At 34.1% G+C, this 24,442-nt stretch overlaps 1 protein-coding gene across 1 annotated transcript in view; it reads left to right on the forward strand.

Moving 5' to 3' along the window:
* Positions 1-24,442, forward strand: part of Trdn (triadin) — a 218,044-nt gene that overhangs the window by 184,514 nt on the left and 9,088 nt on the right. Inside the window, exons 8-10 of the mRNA XM_035438755.1 lie at positions 8,229-8,288; positions 18,690-18,755; positions 21,371-21,424. Coding sequence (XP_035294646.1) covers positions 8,229-8,288; positions 18,690-18,755; positions 21,371-21,424 — 180 coding nt within the window. The remainder of the gene's footprint in view (positions 1-8,228; positions 8,289-18,689; positions 18,756-21,370; positions 21,425-24,442) is intronic.

Consider the following 24,442-nt stretch of genomic DNA (forward strand, 5'->3'; position numbering starts at 1 on the left):
AAAGCCTCAGTTCCCAAGTTCTAAGAAGCCAAGATTAAAAGCCTAAGAAAAATCTACTGGCCTGATGATTGCCTTTGGCATTGAGTTCAGAAGCTTTGTTCAGAGTTGACAAAACAGCCCAAACAGGAATGAGGGCCATGTCAATGAAGTGGTTCATCACTTCACTTCACATTTATGGAATTTCAAAGATTCTAACTAGTAGTTAATTTGATATTTCAGTGGGATATGTAGTATAAACCACAAGAAGCTGAAAGTTACACAGTGCACCCCGAAATCCCACCTTAAACCACCCACAAGTTCATTAAACTTAGATGAACAGTATAAATAATTTATCAAATGTAGGAATTTCACAATATTTGCATATAAAACATGTATATAAATATTATTAGATCATAGAAAAAGCAGAAGGTACTGAAATATTTTTATCTGCTCTAGGACATGTTAATAAAAGACACTAGTAACAAAATCCAGAGCACAAAAGGAATACAGGTTCAGGGTGTGGTTGAAATCTAGCATCCCTTCCTTTAAGCTTGGTAAATAAATACACAGGATTTAAAATCATGTCTGTTTCTCCATTTTGTTGAAGTAGACATGATGTTTGATTTCTAAAATTTTATTGTAGATGTATTAATTTATAAAGATTCACTGTAACTATAGTATTACACAAAAATATATGTCCTTGGTTTTATTAATTAACATTTTTGTACCACAAAAATGTTAAAATGCTGTATTTTAGGAAAAATATTTGAAAAGCTGCTTAAGTTTACTTTTAGTTGCTTTAGTTTATGTTCATAAACAGTAATATTCTGTAACATTTCTCAGAATTCGAAATATATAATAAATATACATTTGTATATTCTGTAGCTTTTCTCAGCTTTATAATATTGTAATATAATACACATATAGAGCTGTGGCTCCAACCAAGATAAGCAAACCCCGCATCACAGACCTACATCCCCAATCGTAGTATCTATTTTGAAAAGCAAGTTTGCTGTCTCAAGAAAACTTTCAACCTTAATTAGTTTCAATTATTAAATTACTTTAGAATGTATCACAAACAGGCAAGACATTATCTACTACTGTACTACTGTCTTTGATTTCACATAGTATACGTATCTATCAAGCTATTACTCATTATATGTTACTCATCCTGTTAGTTATTGAAGTTTTAATATGGAGGAAAATAGTCATAATTGTGTGATCATCAAATCTACTACTTAATAAGAAACAAAGACAATAAGATCAAGGTCACAGAAAGCCATCATATAATGATCACTTAGTGGCAGGTGATACAAATTTTGACTCATTTTAGTGTTCAAGTCAATCTGTGAGGTAGGTTTGTTGTTATTTTCCTATTTCATGGATGAGGAAATAAAATTCACATAGCAGTGATCAGAATCAGAATTTAATTGGGCTTATTGACTCCAGTATTAATTATCTTCAGCAGTTAGCTCTATTTAATGAATGCCAGGAATTAATTTTTTTATGGAGATTCTTTTAATAGATTCTGTGTCTACATTTTCTTATCAAAATGCATATTAAAATTACATTAGAATACCAAAGGCTTATGATATCTTTCATATGAAGATTATTATCTTTAGATTATTGCAATCATGAAGTAATAAGTATCTAAAACCAAGACTAATTTGTATTTATTCTCAGAAGCACTCTAATAAATTATTGTGTCTGCTTATCTGTTTGTCAGCTGAAATCTTTCATAATATTAGACATTATTCAGTAGAAAAATTCTGACTGAGGAAAGTACATTTGTCATTTCCTTCAAATAATATAACACCCAAACTCGAGTTTGAATAATTCAAATTCTTTAACTAAATTCATTAATAAGTGAAGGTAATATGTTTTTTACAATTTACTTAGAGTGAGAGCATGCACAAGAATGTAAGGCAAATAATGGCTCTTTTCTTCCTCCTTCATTGTCACTTGAATAGCCAGAAAAGAGTTTGAGAATAATCAAAAGGACTAAAGGAATTAGGAAAACAGCACACCTCCCTTTCTCTGAAGCATTTCTGACACAGGGAAACATTCATGGAAAACCACTTGTCAGTGCTACTAGTGACCTAAGGGAACAAAAGGTCATCTTTCACTGCTTCTTAATCCATTGAGATAATGGTCATTCTTTTTACATTTCACCTTCTTTTATGGTACAGCAATCTCAAAATTGGATGGTCAGATACATGGGTTGAAATACATTGACCTTTTTAACCTACTAGACCACAAAGCCTAGAATTTCCAGTTAAAAGGAGGATTATGATTTGGACTTGTGCTGAAAGTGAACCCCTTTTCAGAGGTATTTGATATTTATCTAATTCTTAAACCCTGAAGTTTGGAGGAGACTAAAGACTCCTTCAACTTCCCCCTTATTCCTATGTACTTATTTTAAAATGTTCATTAAAGAATGTAATGATTTTAAATACAATTTTGAGCAACTGTGAATCAGTATCATGGCACACAAAGTAGAGACACTGGCATGTCTACAGAAATTGACAAATCACTAAACGGGAGTATTAATAATATAGATGGTTTTTCTTCTTTGAAGAAGAAAGTTAAAAATCACAGGGTATTAAATCCCTGCTTGTAATGCCTTGAATCTTTTAAATTGGTTTTTCCAGTATTCTACAAATAGTTCTTGGCTAGCAAGTGTAATTGAAGGCAATGAATCAGACAGCACCTGTGAGAAAGATGTGTTTGTGAAATCTAAAATAAACAAGAGCCCACATGGTCATCATTTCCTGGCTAAAGTGTAAGGAGACAAATTGGCACAGTCTGTAGAGGCTTTGGTGGATCTCTTGACAGTTGATAGGCACAGACAATGATACTAGTGTTGTGACCCAATCCCCAAGGAGAATGCAGCACAGTAATGAAGTGGCAGAGAGATGTTTAGGTCCTGAGAAACCCCTCTTCAACCTTTGTGAGTAAAGAAACATAAGTATATGTAGACCAGTACTAATGTAGCTGTATTGTGTGGGGATGTCTTTAAAAATATGCTAGCAGTTTTAATTGAACATGAAGCCCCAAATTTAGTTGATGTTCTACAAGAGAAGAAGAAGAAAATCTGACTACGAAAGTCATCCAGTGTCCATCTTTACACCAAGCTGTAGAGATTTTATCATACATGCCCTTTAACACCATGCAGGAAAGCTGGGTGGACCTGCCTTATTCATAAGATTCTTTTCATTTATGTAAGGCTGAAGTACAGGATTAGGAAGATTAAATACTGAACATGTATTCTGAGCTAAGCACTTATTAGGTTTTGTCTTCTCTATTTGTCACAGAAAAAAGTAAAAAACTAAACTAACCTTTTTTGAATGTTGCTAGTTTTCCCCCCCTCAGAGGATTTTACTTCAAATTTAAATATATTGTTTTTAAGTAAGTCAAGTGCATCAACCTGCTTTCTGCTTTAGAGTTAACTCCTTAAGGAAGTTTGGAGACAGTGTATTTGTTTTCATTCCTTCCTGATACTTGAGTGTTATGTTTTTATAAATGAATTAATACATCTTTATGGAGTTCAGTATAGTCCATTCATGCATGCATGCAGCAATCATAAAGTGCATGTGTCCATTTTTCTCCTTATCCTTATCCAGTCCAAATTCTTAGTAATATCTACCCTACTCGGATTAAAGTTTCATTTCACAAAAATGAAATTGGACAACCATACTCAGCCTCCAGTGAATGACTAATTTCACTTAACACAGCATCTCTCTAGTTCACTCATTTTGCTGCAAATAATGGGACTTTATTTTTTTTATGCCTGAGTATTAATCCATTCGTGTCTCAAAAAGACTGAGATACAAAATACCAAGCAAGCTTATTTCCTGTCAGTAGGTCCTGATTGGTGTCCTTAACTTTAGTTTTTGAGATAAGTCTCCATATTTTTTCTCTATGATGGGCGGTATTTAATTTCTCTATAGGTTATAGATTAATTCAAAATTTTAAGCCACATATGGCTGAAAACACAGAGCTAACAGGAGGCAGAGCAGTTTTTGATATTGCTTCTTTAGTCTGATCTGTGGTGAACAAACTTCTACCCACTTTATAGGGAAGTCTGTTATGGACCAGGATGGCATATCCAGTATAAGGAACTGTTGTCCTAATATATGTTCCCAAATTTACCTTAGTCTAGGAATGTTGGACATATTTATTCAGGCAGATGGATTTCAGCATCAAACCCTGCAGAAGCGACTAACTCAGCTTCCATCCTTTCTATGTGGGTTCCCGAATTTCCTCTTCCAGAATTCCCACGTGCACTCTTCATGTGGATACAGTTCTCTAAACGGAAATAAAATGTCAACAATAAATTTCTAGCTTTTATATCAAAATGAGTATAACATTTAATGAAGATTTTAATTTTAAAAGCCTCATTCCATCTTTGTTTCACACTAACGCCACGTAGGAATAGTATAAACATCTCTTGAAATAACTTCTTTTACCTATTTGAAGAATATTTCAAGTATTTGGCATTTCACTTGTTTTAGTGACTTGACTTATGCCAAGTTCCAATCTTCTGCATAGCTTCAGTTGATTTGGGTAAGACAAAGAGAGGAAGTTGACCTGGAAGAAGTTCAAATTTGTTTTTAATCAGTTCATTTGAGAAGTCTTACCTCTGTGATTGCTCTAAGATTTAAAATTGGACACTTGTCCCCTAAGGCCCTACGATAATCTTGTACAGCTGTAATGTACATGACCTACCTGTACTATTTAAATGCATGTAACTAGCCAAATTTTGAAAGTAAATAGGGAAATCTACAAATTAATTTTAACAGTGTTTAATCCAATATCTCATTCAGAGCTCAAATACAGCCAATCAGAAAATTATGAAGACCCATTTAAGTGTTAAGAGATTTCTTCTCAAGGATCTGCTTCTGCTTGTAGAGAATAAGGAAGAAATGTCACAGGCAGAATTGTGTCCTTTCCAGGAAAACTCATATCTCTTCCCAGAGCTCTCTATCCACTCAAACTACTCAGAATCATTTTAAGATTATCTGATTATGGATCGTTTTAATAACATTTACTACAACTTCCAGAAACTCAGATAGTGTCTTTTTCACATAATTTTATACAGTAAGCTACCAAAGTTGGACCATTAATACAGCCACAGGTGGTAGACTCCAACTGGTATCCTTGTAAAATGTGATTAATATAAACATCAATAAAGAGATACTTTATTTTCTAAATTAAGTCTTCATCCACTTTATTCTTATAAATTGTATTAATTTGGACTTGTCACATAAGTATGTACAGATGTCTATCAATAAAGTTGAAACAGTGCTGTTGTTGATATTTGTATTTGATACTACTCATTATGTATATTTAGAGCAGTGATTCTCAGTGGGGGTTCATTTTGTGTGACAGGAAACATTTGCATTCAATAGGAACAGAGTTCTCAACATGATCATGTCTTGCAATGAGCAGTTATACATACCAGGAGGGAAAAAAATTCTCACCATTCCCATTCTTACGAGATACAGAGAAAAATGATAAAATAATTTCCCAGAATAAAAATTAATTATTGTAAAAGCTGAGTATGTTGTCAAGTAGAAGAATGCTTGCATATCATGTACAGAAATCTGAGGTCAATTACCAGAACCTCCCCTATGCAAAATTAAACAAAGCAAATGTAGTTATGTATTTATTATAATAAAAACTAGCTAATGTAAAAATTAGCTGTCACTTTTTATTGTCACAATTAAAAGATCTATATGGCACTACTAGTATCAATTAGATAGAGGCCAGTGATGCTAGCAAATATTCTTGAATGCACAGAATCAACTCACAGCATGACTATATCATATTCACCCAGTCCAAGATCACAGTGCTAAGCTGAGAAACCTTCCTGTGGAGTTTAATGTGGGGGTATTAAGGAAGTAAATATTATTGGGAAAGCCAGGCAGATAGAAAAGCTCTTTGATTCGGCCTGCACCTGCAGACTCACAGATATGAACTTGAAGACTCTCCAGCACTGTCTGACCATATTTAAAGTCACAATGAGATGACAGTGGACAAATGGAACTATGCATATTAAAATGATAGATTAAGGGTAGAAATTGAGGGAAGACCTTTACAGTTGTGCATATCTGCTTAGAAGAATAACTAACATCATTCACTGTCTTGTTACAGGATATTGAGGGTTTTTGAATGACAAGTCTTGAGATAGTAGATTGTTGTGGAATATTAACTAATGATATGTTGCATTCTTTTATGCTGTGGAATACTTGTTGAATGATGCAAAGATGTGTTGCATTCTTTTATGATGCATTTGTTTAACTCTGTGTGGTTGTGTTACTTTGCCTGCCTAAAATACCTGATTGGTCTAATAAAGAGCTGAATGACCAATAGATAGGCAGAAGAAAGGACAGGTAGGGCTGGAAGGCAGAGAGAATAAATAGGAGGAAGATATCTGGGAAGAAAAATGAGACAATGAGAAACAGAGAAGGAGAGGAGGGCCTTGGGGACCAGCCACCCAACTACACAGCATGACATAGAGTTAGAAGTAAAGGCAGGTTTATATAATAGAGAAAGATAAAAGCCAAGAGGCAAAACGTAGATGGGGTAATTTAAGAAAAGCTAGTTAGAAACAAGCCAAGCTAAGGCTGGGCATTCATATGTAAGAATAAGCCTATGTGTATTTATTCGGGAGATGGGTAGTGGGCCTGCCAAAAAGTAAAGGTAAAATGACAACTAACTACAGTAGACTTCTAAAATATAACAAAGATGAAAATGCAAATTAACAGATGAGAATTTTAAATATATACAGTAATTACTGTCATGTCAGACCAGCTGCCAAATAAACAAGTTAAACAAACATCATTGGCCTTTTTAAAGAAAGCACATGATATTTAAGAATGAGTAACCTTTTGGAGATAGCAACAACACTTTTCAAATCCTCATTTCAAATTTACTTCTCTCCAAATTAATTGTGAATTAACTTCATTTTCTAACATTTCTTCATTGACACTATATATATATTATGATGAAGATTCATTCAAATTGAATAAACTTGTGAAAATCTGATATGCAGAAAAAAATTCAGCTAAATATGACATGTACCATATAAAGTTGGCATACTTGTTGTTTAAATATGATGTCAGATGTGACTTACAGATGCATTTTGGGGGTCGATAATTCATGGCTATAGTTCATTTCAGAAGTTCTTAATTAAATAGGATAAAGCTAAGTCTTCCTTAACATCCAAATGAAGTTCTACATCATACTAGAGATTCTCAGTCTGAGTCAAGAGTAATTAAAGTTAAACACAATCAGAGTTTATGCTCATTTTCTGGAACTGGTGACAGGCATATCTGTCAGTGTGAATTCTCACTTTTTAAAGGACTGATTTTGAGACAGTTCCACTTTTTCCTTTATTTCCATAAAGAAGCAATTTTCTGTGGTAATTATTAACAAGCCTCTTTTAGACCTCAGTTAGTGATGAATAAGCCTGCCTGCATCTTGGGCTTGAAAGCCATCATATGGCAAACAGAAACTAGGCTCATTCTTGTTTATGATTAAACCTCTGTTTCTGAAGGATTGGAGCATGTCCCACCTGTAAATCTTAATTACAAATGGTTCTGTACTTCCTGTTCCAGAAAATGACAACCATGCCTTTGTTCAAAACCATCTTGCACCCCTATCTTTTGTGTGAACACATGTCTTTTTTTCAAGAGGTTATTATGACTAACTTGTTATGCTTATGTTCTGCTCCTGTAACCCTGGCTATTTTGCCTACCAAATCTCCTATTTATAAACTTTCTACTCCTGAGCTATAAAAAGCAAACAAACAAACAAACAAACAAACTATGTTTTCCTCACTTATAGTACTGGCCTTTCCAACCTTGCTTAAGGGGAGGCAGCCCAAGTACATGAGTAAAAAAGTTTGCTTTAATTAATTTGACCATAGTGATTTGGATTTGTGGTCTTTCTCCTTCCATCTTTGGGGTTAAGATGAGCTTGCTAAGTAGCTGATGATCATGAATGCATCATTATTTCACCTAGAGGTTAGATTGTGTCTGATGATTTGATTGTATAAAACTGTGCACCAAAAATTTTGTGTATGACTAATGATATTATGTGGATGAAAACAAACAAACAAACAAAAAAGATGCGCTTGCTAGAAAATTTCCTATTTTGTTGTAGAATTTAAAAGTTTAGGTCACTGGTATGGTTTAAATGTTACACTTTTTCAAGTTTTTAAACTGTATATTCTGTTTCTGTAGAAATACACAAGGAAAAGGCTGAAAAGCAGGAGAAACCTGAGAAGAAAATACAAACTAAAGGTACAAGTTTCATTTTATGCTGGAGCTGCTGCTGCTGCTGCTGTGTCTCCACTTCTTATGGCTCCTCTTGCTCCTGTCCACTTCCTTTTCCTTCTTCTCTTCCTCCTCTCCCTCCCCTTGTTCCTCCTCTTTTTCCCCCTTCTCCTCCTCCTTCTCCTCCCACTTTCTCCTCTTCACCCTCTTTTTGAAGAGGTACACATTTTTGGTGCATTCATATGGGAGAAACAGTATTTCCATAGCTAAAGATTTTCACATCATTTCCTTCTTCTCCAATTAAATTCCAGGTACGAGTGTCTGAACAACATTCAATGATATAAATAAAAACAACTGCAAAACTGATGAAAATATTTGCTTATAAATGACATTATAATATTTTATGTAACAAACATTTTTTTCTTTTAATCTTTTTCTATAGTGATTCAGAATTCATATTTAAGCATGAACTTGTCTACCATTGAATGCCTTCATAATCATTGGTTCAGACATGTCAATTTATTAGATTACATCACTGGGATATCTTGGGTCTATGCTCTCTTCCCAGCCTCAAGGGTAGATAGACGGTTGCAACATGATAATTAATAGTCCTTTCTGCCAGTTTGAATCCCAAAACCAAGATCATGCAATAGAAGCGTTTCAGGAAGGGCCAACACTTCTTTGCTCATCTGACAAGTGTTACTTTTCTGTGGGACATACATGAAAACATGAAACTTTAAATAAAATTATAGCAAACAATGGCATTCAATAGGAATTAATTTTTCCACATGACCAGGTTTTGAAAAAAAATGGGCAGTTATACATAATTTTAGATGTTCCAGGGAATAAAAATAATTCTCACCATTACCATACTTATGAGATACAGATGAAAAAATAAAAAAATTTCTGGAATAAAAAGTAAGTTTTGGAAAAGTTGGCTAGGTTGCAAAGTAGAAGAATGTTTGCATATCATGTGTAGAAATCTGAGCTCAATTATCAGAAACTCCCATATGAAAATTTAACAAAGCAACTGTAGTTACATAATTATTATATCAAAACTAGTTAATGTAAAAATTAGCTGACACAGTTTAAAATATTGTTTTCAAATACTGCCAGCCCCTATTAGCTTATAATAGCATGTTTATCTATGTTGGGATGTCTAAGTGTATCTAAATTGAGATTTAAAAACTGCTGTTTATAAATATAATTTCTGTCTTAATCTCCCTATGAGATTATGGGGCCCAATTACATTGAAATTACCACATACCACTCCCTGGTCCCCATAAGTTTGTAACATTGTTATAATACAAAATGCATCTAGTCCAACTTCAAAAGTCACCATTGTCTATCACAGTCTCAATAATATTTAAAAGTCCAAATTTCAAAGCCTCTTCTGAGATTTATGTAATCTTAGCTGTAATCACCTGTAAAATCAAAATAAAAAAGTGGATCACTTTCTGTCAGCCAAAACTTACACAATCAAAACACTGACACCCTCTCACCTGAAATTTGTCTATACTTTGTATATAAGGACTAATGTCTTCTTACTGCATATGTTCTTCTTCTTTTTTTTTTTTTTTGGTTCTTAACTCTTTTGGCTCAGAAAACTGGACACTGCCTCTGGGCAAGTCTCAATTAAGTGAACCATAACTGAACTGGCTACTTCTCTCTGCCTGAATTTAAAAAGAAACTCAACTGATTTCACTTGGCCAAAGTCTCCATAGCCTCATTCTGCAGACTCCAGTGTAATTTAGCAGCAAGGCTGCTGGAGTCAATATGTTGATGCTGATGGAAACATTTGCATTTTGGACCTGGCTGTCAGAATCCTGCTGTCAAAGTCTTTAAGCAGTGGGCTGTGGAGTGGGTTTATTAAACCAGTGAGTCTCCTGTAATTAAAACAGTGGATTTGGCTGAATTTAAAGTAAACTTCTCAAAGCTTGTGCTGGAGATTAGTCACCTGAATATATTTCTTGAGTATACCAACTGTATCTGAGGAAAATAAAAAATTCTGAGAGAGGGAGAGACAGACAGACAGATAGATGCTATTTGGATAGGCAGTAGGTAAGTAGATGATTAATAGAGAGAAAGAGATAGATGGTAGATAGACAGATGACAGAGAGGCAGGTAGATAGATACATAAATGCATAGGTAGACAGATGCATATGTAAATGATAGATAGATAGGTAGATAGATAGATAGATAGATAGATAGATAGATAGAGCTCAAAGATACTTAAGTATTTTAATCTGCTTTTTTCTCTACCGTGAGGACGTGAGTGAAATATTTCTCAAATACTTTCTAGTTTCCTGTCTGTAATTAAGATGGAATACTCTCTGGTTTTGTTCCTCAATAGTTACTAAGAGTGAGTCTGATAAATACATATTTACAAACATTTTTAGACCTATTGATATATGTAGATAAATGAAACAGTCTCTAAGTCATATTCCAGATTAGCTGTAGGTGAATGTGAGGGTTAGTTATGGTTTACATTGTCTTTAAAAAAAAACTGTAACTCTTATATGAAAGTATGCAATACATAAGATATGGTTGTCTGTGATCATTATAAGCAAACACCTTATCCTAAAAAAGACTGGATATACTAAAGCTGAGTTATTTTGAGAAGAGATAAATTTTGGTGATAATTAAAACTAGGTCATATGCTATTTCACTTTCTTCTTTTCTGTTTCTTTTTCTTTTATTTCTTCTTTCCCTTCTTTCTACTGCCCTTCTTTCCCTACCCCTTAGAAAAAAACCAAAAACTTCTGAATCATAAGAAGACTTTCATAATACACGATGAGTTTATGCCTGGAATATTTACTCATCAAAGAAACACAGAAAAGCAAATGATATGTAATGCCAGAGAACACAGATTTCTAACAAAAATCCATTCAAATAGGTTAGGTGTTTTATGTTAAATGGCACATTGTCAATTTCAATTCTAACTATTAAGTATAGAAAATAAAATAATTTTTACACTTTTTAATGTCAGATGGTTTAAATTTATAAGATACTAACCCTTCTGGTTGGCCCCTTTGTTTGTTTTGATGCTTTTCAGTGGGGGAAGTATTTCGTGGAGTTAAAAAGCAAGCCTAGTAATGTGTATTGGTTATGGCTTTAAGCGTAAGTTCTGACAAAGCTCTGACATGTTAGTTAATACTTGCATTTAAACCAAATTAACCCTGGTAATATTTCCTCATAAAAGAAGAAGGAATTTATTTTGTAATTATAATCAGAACAATGTATGTTCTTGTGACCTTGTAGTAGTGAGTAATACAGTGGATCATTACATTTGCTTAGAAGAAACACAACCATAACATAACTCTCCCTGGATTACTACATGTTATTACCTCAAATATCAGTCATGTAAACGGCCTTTCATGAATTCATGGAATGAGTTCACCACAATAGAATAGTTATAGATTCTGAGCAGTAAGATTTAACACAAGTTCGCACAAAGAATTCTCTTTCCATATGAAGGTAACAGTTTGTAATGAAACTTCCATAGGTTAAAATGGCCTTGAAAAACAGCTTTTATGTAAAGCCCAAGAATTTATAATATGAACTTGTCAAGGTAAAAAGAATGAATACATATGCAGATGGAGGGGAACAAAGCATCTTGGATCCACAGCACATGAGTGTTTTAGGTGAAAGAATGTCTATTGTGGAAGTGGAACAAGAACCCATCAGACAGCATAAATTGATTGGTCTCCTGACCCACCATAAATGCACTGTGTATAGTGTTGGATGCTACTTGTTAGCTATGTGACCATGGACTGAGGGGATTTGAAGTGTCAGTGAGCTCCCTGCAGTGTCAGACCATCTCTATAGTTATGATTCTTTTAAAACTGATACATTAGTGTGCATTAGATGCTTTCTCTTTGCTGTGAAAATGTATGTGACTAACGCGGATGAAAGAAAGGAGAGTTTATTTTGGCTCCTAGTTAGAGTCTATAGTCAGTCAAGATGAGAAAGGCATGGTAAGAGGTTCAGGAAAGTATCAGGATAGAAAATCAACATACAAATCAGTAGCTTTTCTAGATACAAATAATGAACTTGCCATGAAAGAAATTAGGGAATAAAATCCTATTCATAAAACTTCAAAAATATACTTAGAACTAAATTTCACCAAGGAGTTGAAATACCCCTGCAACAACAACTTCAAGAAATTGAGAACTGAAGAAAATGAGATAAAGACTTCTCATACTTGTGGTGGCACAAATAGTATTGTAAAAAGTGCAATTTCCATCAGAATTCCAATGACATTCTTTACAGAGCTCAAAGGAAAAATCCTAAAATTCATATAAAATCACAAATGATCCTAACTAGCCAAAGCAACCCTAAACAGAAATAGCAATGCAAGAGGCATCTCAGATTAAACTATAAAGTCATAGAACCAAAATCAATAAGGTATATGCACAATCGTAGACACACAGACCAATGGACACAATCGAATACACAGACGTAAGTCCATAAAACTACAACCACCTAATGTGCCAATGTTGTATAAAAATATACATTGGAAAGCAGACAATTCTTCAGTCAAAATATGCTAGATAAACTGTATTTACACATATAAATAATGAAATTAGATCTGTATCTTTCACACTACATCAAAATCAACTCAAAATATACCAGACTTTAATGCTGACGATGCTACAAGAGAGTATAGGCAAAACCCTTCAAGACATAAACATAGACACAGGACTTTCTGAATGGGACTCCAGTTACTCAGGAAATAAACCAAAGACTGACTAATGGGATTTCATGAAATTATAAAGATTTTGCACACTGAAATTGATACTCAGCAAAGTGAAAACATAGCCTACAGAATAGGAGAAAGTATTTGACAACTGGACATGCCATAGAATTATTTATATATTCAAGAATTTGCTCAACATCTTTTCCCTTCAGGTAAAAGCAAGTTAAAACTACGCTGAAGTAGGTATAGCAACACATACCTACAGTGCCAGCCTCTAAGACACAAAATTATAAAAAAGACCATGTTAAGTTAAAATGAAAATATCCTTTATAAAGAATGGACAAGACAATTTTTGTTAAATCAATGAATTTCAGAATCCATTTCTAGCATACTCAGTGACCTTTTTATAAGTATGTTGATTGTTTTTCTGGTTTACAGAATTAAAATTCTACCAGTTATTTTCAGAATGAATTACACATACAGTTGCATACACTGAACTATAGCATACTTGTTATTTTTATGAAGTGGTGGCTGAAATAGAACTTATTTTTTAAAGTTGAAGATGAATTTGTGACATCCTTTTGTCACTGGAATCTTATTCTAGCTTCCACTTACCTTCCTGGTCCTCCGATTTTCCACCTAAAGAATTCAGAAGAGATGCATAGAGTTTTCTGGAGAAGACAGGCAGAAGTATTTGCAGAGTAAATTGTGGCATCCTCAAAGAATGAGAATAGGAAATGGCCAAACTGTCAATGCAGAGTAGAGTATCTGTCAGTGGGTAGATGGAAATGGACAATGGTCAGAGAGACAATGGTGTCTATTTAAATTTTAATCAGGTTTTATATTTATAAAGTTTCTGCAACAGGCAGCTTTCCCAAGTCATATTTTACTGTCATGGTGGCAACAGATCCCTTTGGATTGACTCCTGCATGTCAGGGCAACAATTTGTGAAGCCATTTTCTGGATTGTAATCATAGAAAGTTGAGGACTCTTAGAATCAATATTGAGTAGTTACTAGTTAATGACTTTCCTGGACTGTCAAGATGCCCTGTCTCCTACCAATGCCAGAGATAGGAATATGTCCTGTCACCCTGACTAGTAATTAGGATTGGGGCAACATATTTGAAATTATATTACTTTAGGATAATACTACAACATAGCTTAGCTTGATGCATGAATTCTGTGAAGCCATTCAAAATGGTAGACATACACTAAACTTCTTAAACAGTATGGTGATTTGAATGAAACGTCTCCCCGTAGTCTAGGCATTTGAATATGTGGTTCACAGTTGGTGGTGGTTTGGGGATGTTAGTAGTTGCAGACTTGCTAGATGAAATATGTCTGTAGGGCTTTGAAGTTTCAAAAGACTCAGAGGCCATTTGGAGTTTGCTTTCTCTGCTCTGTATTTGTGGTTAGAGCTGCTACTGCCACCATTCTTGGTTCCTGTTGCCATGCTTCCCCATCATGAAGGTGATTACCTTTTATCCCTCTGCATACATAAACACAAAATAAGTCCTTTTTTCTGTAAATTACCTTGGTCATTGTGTTTTATCACACACATAGAAAAATAATAAATGTAGACAGAAACTTCAATCTACTGCAAGTGTTTGCTCAAAATGTTTTGAAAGTGTAATGAGCTGCTGTTTATGAAGAAGGCATCAGACCTAATGTACTAAATAACTGTTTGAAAAAAGAACTATACTGCATGGCCACACACCCAAGAATATATGGGCAATACTAATTGACCTTGATATACTAAAAAATGAAGAACCAAAGTTGGCTGGGAATGGAATTGGGAGTAAATCTGCAAGGATTGGGAAAAGGGAATGAGTGTGATCAAAATGCAATATAACAATGTATGAAATTCTCAAATAATTAATAAAAATGTTTTATCATGTCTTTTAAAATATCTTTATATTTTTGAGAATATAATATAATTTTTCTTCTTTCCCTTTCCTCACCTAAGCCCTCTCATGTATCTCTCTTTACTCTTTCAAATTCATGCTCTCTTTTTATTCATTGCTTTTGCATGCATACCTGTATATTTATACACAGACATATTTCTAAATCTAACCTGTTTAGCCCATATACTTTTATTTGCATATATGTTTTCAGGAAGGATCATTTCGTATTGAATAACCACTTAGAGGAAATGTAACATTAATGTGTATGTTATATGTGAATCTGTTGCAATATTGAACTTTTCAAAATTATTGACTACTAATATCTCATACAAATAAAAGAACTAGAAATTTCAAAACAGGGAAATTTATTAAAATAAAATTCAGAAAACTCTAACAAATAAAATCATGAACCTTAAAGCTTTTACTTTACAAGGTATAATGTCCATTGCTCAAAGTAGTATTCAGTAATTCTGAAGCCAAAAAGGATTGTAAATGTTTAGTTTTTTGTCACCTGTGAGTTGGAGAGTTTAGTAGCCTATAGAGATATGAACAGTTTTGCACCAAAACTTTTGATTACAAACTCTGAGACCCTCAGAGAATGTTGAATCTACTAAGAGCTAGAAAGTTGGCCATACTGAGATCCCTGAAACCTTCTGAAAGCATTAAGTCTTTTTGGTGGCTGCCGGGTTTAAAAGCAGAGGGTACATAGCACAGAGTGTGGACAGCTGGAGAGGAGCCACGCAGGAGGGAGGTATGTGCTTCAGAGTTGAGCTGAGCTGAATGTTCTGGTCAGAGAAAGGTCAGTCTCGACAAGAGCATGGATAGCACACCATGCCAACTCAGATGCCAAGCCACAGAGCCACTCCAACTGGTGGATTCCATTTGTTCTAAATTATGAGCCTACCAAAGGATCTTTTGTTTCGCATAAATATGAACGGTAAACAAGCTAAGCTCTAACAGGTGCAAAAGCTTATTTTGCCCTGGGTTAAACATACCTTTACCAAGTTATGGCTTGCCAGTCTAGGTTGATGACAAGGAGGTAGCTTTTTTTTTTCCATGTGGGTGATAGGTTATTAGTAGAGATATATCAACAAATTTAGTTACTGTTGTTACTGTAGCATTATATTTTTATTTCAAAGTGACAATTAAAGCAGTTCCTGACTGTTGCATTGCTGGGTCTAAAGTCATTTCAGTACTTGGCATTTGAGAACACTCTTGCCAAAGTTTGAAGTTTCAGTCCAAGCAGCTTTGGTGGCTTTCTGCCATTTTGAACAGCTCCCTAGGGTCCCCTGGGTCCAGCTGTTTCAGTAAGCTGTATTGTGGAGTTAATTCTGAAGGGGGATAATGAAATTCCAGCATGTACCACGGTGTCAGTAAATAAAAAAATTTGATTGAAGGAAGCAGCTTTTTCCCCTGGGTAATGAGGACGAGGAGTTAATATGCTAATTTGACTCTGAATTCATCGCCTTTGCTCTTCTGATTTTGCATTAGTGCTCCTGTTTATGCCTGTGCACATGTCAATCTGAAAATCTGCTAGTAGAATGGACAGCCAGCTGTCTGCGGTGCGGAGCCACAGCCACAGATTAGGTGTTCCCTCGGGGGTCCTTTCAGTCAGGGCTCTGAATGCACAGCTTATCTCTCATAAACTTGGTTATCCCTAGAGAAACTTTAAAAGAGGCTTTGTTTTTGCCAAGAACTTCTTTTTGGATGTCAGCTTAATTAACAATGATCCAAAGAAAGAGAAATGAGTTCTTTGTGGTCTGTGTAAGTGCTGATTTCCTACTCTTATTTTGTGAGGTTGTTTTTTTTTTTTTTTTTTTTTTTTTTTTAAAACTAGTTTCTCAGCAACACCTAAAAGAACCATTAAGTGTGAAGGGGAATAAATTTTTGTAGTGCCTGAATGTTCTGAGGTGGGTTTCCCCTTCTTCTTTCTAGGTTATATTTTAAGTAATTTTAATCAGTTACAAAAGTTTCCAGAGATTGAAAGTAAATAGATATTGAAAGCAAAAAGGATATTTGCCGTTCTTATAAAATATTGGAATTTCATATATTCCAAAATATTAACAATGTACTGTATGACAGCTCCTGGTTTTAATAGAGTCTGGCAAAGGTATAATGTGCACGTCACTTAAAGAATGTTTTCTACTGAGCAGTCACAAATAAACAGTGGCAACATTATTACTTATTAATACTTATTAAGAGATGGTGTAATTAGTCTCTAAAATAAGTGTAGATTGGATAGAAATTTACAGAGAAGACACTTGAACCAAGCCTGAAGAGCATTTCATGGAGGAGGGCGTGGAAAATGAGGACATATGGTTTTGGGAATTCAAGATTGAAGACACATACAAGCAGAGAGAAAAGTTCTACACAGGGGACATTGATGTCTTGTGACACAAGAAAAACTCTGTTAAGACTGAATGTAAAGTTTAATGAAGAATTCCTGACAGATGAGATCGGACTGTAGTCAAACGTCAAATCACTGACCAATGAAATATTTATAAATATATGATAGTTCCAACTTGTGACACATTCCATGCTAAGCAATGGATGGGGCACTAAGATTTGTTACCCACACATGTCTTGTAGAAAAACAAAATTTCACAGACTCAGAGAAAATGTTGTATTAAAGGTGCAATACTATCATGCCCACAGCAGGCATGTGCACAGACATTCTAAAATGGTCTCTTCCTTCTTGTCTTCACAGTCTCTACTTAGGTTAATTTCCTCAGGTTTTTTTTTTTTTTTTTCACATCCTTGAATGTCACATCTACCCAGGGGCCTTTTCAAAATATGTAGATGAGATTAGGTCCCCATTATCCACACTGACATGCCATCCTGCTTATTTTCTTCACAGCAATTACATTAAATGCAATTAATTACCTCTGCAATTATTTGTTTAGCATTCATCATCCATTAGTGTGTTGACATCCCATTGAAATGGAAGGTATTTGTCTTGCCAAAGATAATCTTCAGCTCTTGACAAATGTTCTCTGTACATTCCTGTGTAAATGCAAGGTAGTTAGGGGATAGAAGAAGACGGGTAAGAGAGCAACAAAAATCTTAGGTTGAAACAGATTAAAGAATTAACAAAGTCAGCAAATAGAAGAGAGAATGAGATCTGGTTTTATTTCTCTATTTCTAACTTGCTGACTAATTAGCAATGTGAATAAATAATAAGGTGAGGCTTGGATCCTCTTGGAATAAATAACTGGATCACAGCCCACTAAATTAAGTTTTGTTTCCTTTGGAATGATGTGATATTGTTCTAGTCTCATTCTGATTATTTTCCAAACATTTAGTGTGGACATTCTTTCTGTAATGTCTTAGAAATGCATCTTATAGGCATTGTTCTATGCTTTAGGTTCAGGAGACTATATACTTTCATTTTTGTCTTCATATATTTCTGACATTCATCCAATATCAAAACTGGACTTCTTTAACATATAGTGATACATATATATACATATATATGCATATATATGCATATATATGCATATATACACATATATATGAATAGATAGATATCTTCCAATTTATTAAGTTAGAGAGATCTTCCAATTGATTATGTTAAAGATTAGATTGAAAACTTGGGAACATTCTTATCTTTATTCTCAGATCTATTTTAGTACTGCTTATACTTGATTTTGAATTAAAAGTAGGGATCAAAAAGCAATCTGTAATTTTGAAGTTTAATCTAAGTATGTAAACCTTATGGCAGCTAAAATGTGAATTTTACAAGTACTTTATAAGCTATCTGTCATGCAATTATCTGATAACTTATTCCATTGATTTTGATTAAAGGTATTCTCTGCTTCTTTCCAGTTTCACACAGAGAAAAGGAAAAGGGAAAAGAAAAAATAAAAGATGGAGAAAAACCTGAGAAGAAAGGTATGCAGTTATTCTTTTACCACTTAAACATTAGAGATTTTTTCCGTTGGCATTTCTCTTCATTACCTTTAGACTTTAGAGAAAGTTGATTTTTTTCTTCTGAAATTTGTATTAAGTTTATTTCCATGGACTAGACTCCCCAAAGAGGAATTTCTGGACTAAAGAAAATAATGTACATTAGGCTCTTGCTATCACATTAGTCTTAGAAAATATGTCAGCCTTTCCTCTGGTTGTTGTGAGCTTGTTTGAGAATATTACTTGAGAAAAAAACTGTTCAGTTCTATAAGGAAAAAAACATTCTCACTTTTAGTTTCCATTGCCTATTATATTATCATCTTTCATATGGCTTATTTATTGAGAAAGGATAGGTAAGGCAACTTCACTGTTTGAATCATGAAGATGTTCTGAAAACGTTCCCCACACTGCTCTGATGTCAAACTTCCCATCCTGTCTCACCCCGGGTGCTGACACAGACACTTGTAGGAAGTTTTGTGATGCTCTCTAGAGCTTCGTTAACAATATGTGCACAACATTTACATCATTAATATATGGTTTATATATATTTATATGATGCTTACTATCATATTAGTAATTTATATTATTATTCCCAAATTTTATACAAAATCTAGAATGTCTTATATTCTAGTTTCTTAAATCAAAAATACAACCTAGAAAATTGTTATTTTATATTGTTAATTCTTCATTGTTTTTATAAAGCTACATAGTATTTGAAAAAGCCTATCTTATGTCATATTCCTTAGCTTATTGTTATGTGTATAGTCAACCTTAATATGATTTCAATGTTGTGAGTTTCCTCCTGTGTGACTTCATATTTCTTGCCCATTCATCCCCTGGTGTGTGTGTGTGTGTGTGTGTGTGTGTGTGTATGCACATACTCATGTGTCTAGATTCATTTTCCTGTACTATTTCTGTGTTGGCATTTTCATTAGGACCCATATTTGAGATTAATTCTATAGCAATAGTTTCCTTAAGTTAAAAAAATGTTCCTTGGTTTATATTTTTCTTTGATCCATCCACCGTGCTTCACCGTTTTGTGTGAAGTAAGATTATGGTTTGACTTTTGCTATTGTTTGACTGCATCACATTTGCATCCTCAATATCATAACTGGCTGAATTTTCTGGGAAACACTGCAGCTTAGATAGAATATATAGAAAGGATGTGATATTTATGAACCAGAACAGAAGAAACATATTTCAATATTACTTATTACATATTCACACTTGAATATTAGAGTTAAAGAGTTGCTCTTTTATTAATATTTACTTAGTGGCAATTTTCTTGAATTTTAAAGCTCCTATTCTCTTTGTCTCAGGCATATTTGCTCATTTCTCATCTGCTGGTGAGATATCAAATTCTGAACATAAGGCTCTATATATTGAAAAAATCAAATAATTTTGTGGTTCTTATTAATTTTCACAATTCAATATTGCTAAATGTTTTCTTTAATTAATTAAAAATTGCTCTTAAATTATAAATATAGAAAAATCCATTCAAACTGAAAGAATCAGAGATAAAAAGCCTTCTGCAAGTGTTTGTCTGTTTCCTGCACGTAAGTTAAAGATGTTTTTGTTTTAGGATCTATTTTATGAAAATGTTGGCATCTTCCACAAATGAATTGTTTATTTGAAGCATAAGACCATGCCACACATCCTATTGGACTCTCCAGTTTATCGTAATCTCAATACCAAGACCTTAGGATTTTTAATACATACAGAACAAAAACATGTTAAATAAATTAATATCAGTGAAGTAAATTAATAAATAAGGAAAGGACATATCTCAGGTATCATGTAGAATATTGATAAATTAAAACTTTATTATTTTAATAATCATTTAAATTATCTTATATAATACTGTTGATTCTCAGAGAAAGGTGTTACCCATTAGGGAATCTCTGAAATGTGTTGCTTGTGAAAAGGACATTGATGTATAGTAATGGGTAAGCAGGCATTACAAATGCTTGGCATCTTTGCAATGTTTAAAGCAGCTCCATACATTGGGGAGCTGCTCTTTTCCAAATGTCAGTTGTACGTCTGTTGAAATACACTTTGGTTAACCAATCTTCAGCCATGATAATATCTCTTGTTATCAATCCTAAAAAAGAATTATTTTCACAGTGTGTGTCTATTATTATATTTGTTATAAAATGTTTATTTTTTGGGTATCTTTCCTAAAAGCACCATGTACTTTGAGTAGAAACCTACAAAAGAAAGATGGCAGGTCTAGCTTTCAACATATTTTTTGTTTGTTTTGGCCAGGGTCTCACTATTTAGCCTTAGCTGTTCTGGAATTCACCGTGTAGACCAGGCTAGCCTCGAACTCATGGAGAGCTGTCTTCATTTGCATCCTAGGTACTCATTAAGAACATTTGCCACCACAGCCAGCTACTTTCTAACTCATAAAGTCTAATTTTATGAAGTATTCTATGCAGCTATTACTCGCTGGTTACTATATTCCTAAGATGGGGCCCTCGGTGTCATAAATCCCCATGATGTGGTTACCTATACAACTGTAGTCAGAAGAAAATTGGCTTTGAAATCTATTAAAAGTATATATGATTTGTAATTTTCTAATGTTAATTTTCTGTTTGAAGCAACTCAAAAGGAGAAACTTGAGAAAAAAGAAAAAGCAGAGCCAAAGACAAAAGGTAACTTTTATCCTTATTATCTTCATTCCTGAAGTCTTTTGATGATGAGAGTGTACATTTTGGCTGAAACATAAATGTTTATAATCATTTTCCATTTCATTTAAATACACTGGTTTAAAATTGGATATCTAATGAACAGTAAATGCCAATACACCAAAAAGATAACCTCAAAATATGAAAATAAAATGTCCTCATATGTGATTGGCAGATTTTTGGTCTCTATGACTTTTATCCCACACTGTCATCTCCAGGACACTTTGGCAGAGGTAAGTCAAGTTTAGTCAAATATTGGAGCAATGACCTTGATGTAACCACCTGCACACAATAAATAGCTCCAATGTATTTAAAAGCAGAGAAATTTCACAGAAAGCAAAGCAAGTTTTGAAGTGTGTGGTCTTAGCCTTCTTAGCTACCATGAAAATTATGGCGAGTACAGGGGGACCCTGCACAACAACACAAAGCAAATTCTGTATTCATGGTGAATAAGCATGGAAGCCAGTTTTTCCTACAGAAACTCCACTAAACAGCACATATTGGTATCTTCAATTTGCTCTTGTGAACTCAGAAAGGAAACAAAAATTTCCATATGAAAATCACTGTGATATAATATGCTTCAAGTCCATAAAAACTTTACTTCTTTATGGTGGAAGATTAATTGAGCTGTATTTTTCTACTCTAAGTTGGTCTACCTAATGTTTTAAGTGTTTGAAAAAATATGCATTTTAACTAATAGCACAACTATGTGACATCACTGTAAATGTTTTCCTTATATTTTAAACTGTGGTTGATATAAATAATATACTGGAGCAATCTTATTCCAGCAGTTTCCAAAAACAAGTTATGTGTGGGAAATAAATAACTGTTTATATTATGTAAGGATAATTGAATTTTTAGGATAGGTTCTAAAGCCAAATCTATGGTAATTTATTGTTCTTTCAATAGTGTATAGATGTATCTGGTCCCACAATTTTTTACAAATATGAGTCTTTGCATTTGATTCCTTGGTGCTGGGATTACGAGCTTGTGTCAAAACTTTTAGTGTTTTATATGGATGCTGGGATTGATTTCAAATCTTCATGCTTTCACTTTACCAACTAAGCAATCTCTCCAGCCCCTCAAATTTTAAAAATAATGTTAAAATTAATTCACTAAATAAAAATTTGAAGTTTGAGCATCCAGAAACCAAATGCAAAATATCACATTTGTAAAAAAAAATGCAGTACTAGATATGTGTGTTTCCTTTTGCTAGTACAATAAATTATCACAAACTCAGGATGTAAATAATTAATAATCAGAGATGACTAATATGCAATTTTAATCCAATTACTTCTGTACTCATGGTCTTGCTCATTACATAGTTCAAGCTTGGCTCATCTGATTCATTGAAATTCTTGTCAATCATCTGTTCATTATCACAAATTCACACTGACATGATAGTTGACTTTCATAAACCTAGCAAAAAAGAAAATCAGGACAGAAATTGATCTTAGGTTGACTAATATGGAATTTCAATCCAATTATTTCTATGCTTACTGAGAGAAGAATGTAGGGGTTGTTGGCAGCCATCTTCAGTGGCCACTACCAATGATTCCTATAACCAGATGTAAACGGTGACTCACCAATAAGATTAGGGTATTTTATTAGGGAATATGCCTTACTTACTGAGCACCAAGCCAGCCAGCAGGATACATAGTAAGCATCACCTGCCGATAAAGCAGGGACAAAGAAAGGGCTCCCATGTGCATTTCCTAACTCTTAAAATCTCTCCACGCATCACCTTGACATCACCCTGACCATGCCCTGTGGGCGTGGTCCAGCACACGTGTAGCCAGCCCTGAGGAGGTATGGTTACGGTGTCTCCCTACAGATTCCCATTTACATACGTTAATATTGATAGATAGATGTAAACAAATCATATACATTTTACACATATATAATATTCCACACAAGTGTTTTCACTTTTTTAAATCTATGTATATATATAGGGGAACCTGTAGCAATGCCTGCTTAGGAGCTGGCTAGAAGTCTGCACGACCACACCTGCGAGGGCGTGGTCAGTGTGACATAGAGTAAGAGTTTCAGGTGGCTGGGTTTTGCTTTTAGTTTTACCTTTTTGGCTTGCTGTACAGACTGCTGCTGTGCGACTGGCTAGGTCGATCTATAAGTAAGGCTTTTCCCTATTAAATACCCTTATATTTCTACTTGGCTCCATATTGGTAATTTCCCACTTTTTATATATAGGTTACTTTAGGACTAGAAAATGTATGCAAGATCTTCATATGAAACATGGGAAATGTGTTTTTTTCTAAGAAAATAGACTAAAAATTCATAAACAAATCTGGTGGCATTTGACTTTAAAAAATGAACTCCTTTAGAATGGTGTGATAGGTATGGAAGCTAATGACTTCTGTCACTTTCATAGGACACAGTGTGTTTTTTTGTTTGGTTTAAACTACAATCTGTGAAGGACAGTAATTTTCCAGACCATACTAGAAATTCTTCCTGAAAGAATGTGCACAATTCCTTGTCACGCCGTGCCTGGTGCATGTAGCAGACCCTCAGTGCACATTGCCTACTTTCGTAGTCCACAAAATCAACCGAGAGGAAAGAAGGGAAGGAAGTTAAGATAAGTGAACCAAAGATAGGCCTGATTCTCACGCACTCCCCCCTTGCCCCCACATATCTCCAGTGTGAGACACATTTACCTATTTTAAGGAGTTGACAATAGAGGAGGAAAGTTTTCATCTTTATATAAAAAGCTATTGTCATGCTTCTGTTGAATGTATGGTCCTGTCTCTGAGAATTATTGTCTCTAATATTGATGGTATGAAAATCTGGATTTAACCAATCTTTAACTCCCCAGTACAAGGACAGAGGTAAAATCAATTGTGATCTGCAAGGCACAGGTTGATGTCATTTAAGATACCTAAAATAACCATTTCAATCAAAAGCACAAACAAACAAACAAAAAGCCTGGTAAAGTTTCAAAGTATTCTAAATTGTTTATGCATATGTACA

This window comes from Cricetulus griseus, chromosome 2, assembly GCF_003668045.3.
Source record: "Cricetulus griseus strain 17A/GY chromosome 2, alternate assembly CriGri-PICRH-1.0, whole genome shotgun sequence".
NCBI lineage: Eukaryota > Metazoa > Chordata > Mammalia > Rodentia > Cricetidae > Cricetulus > Cricetulus griseus.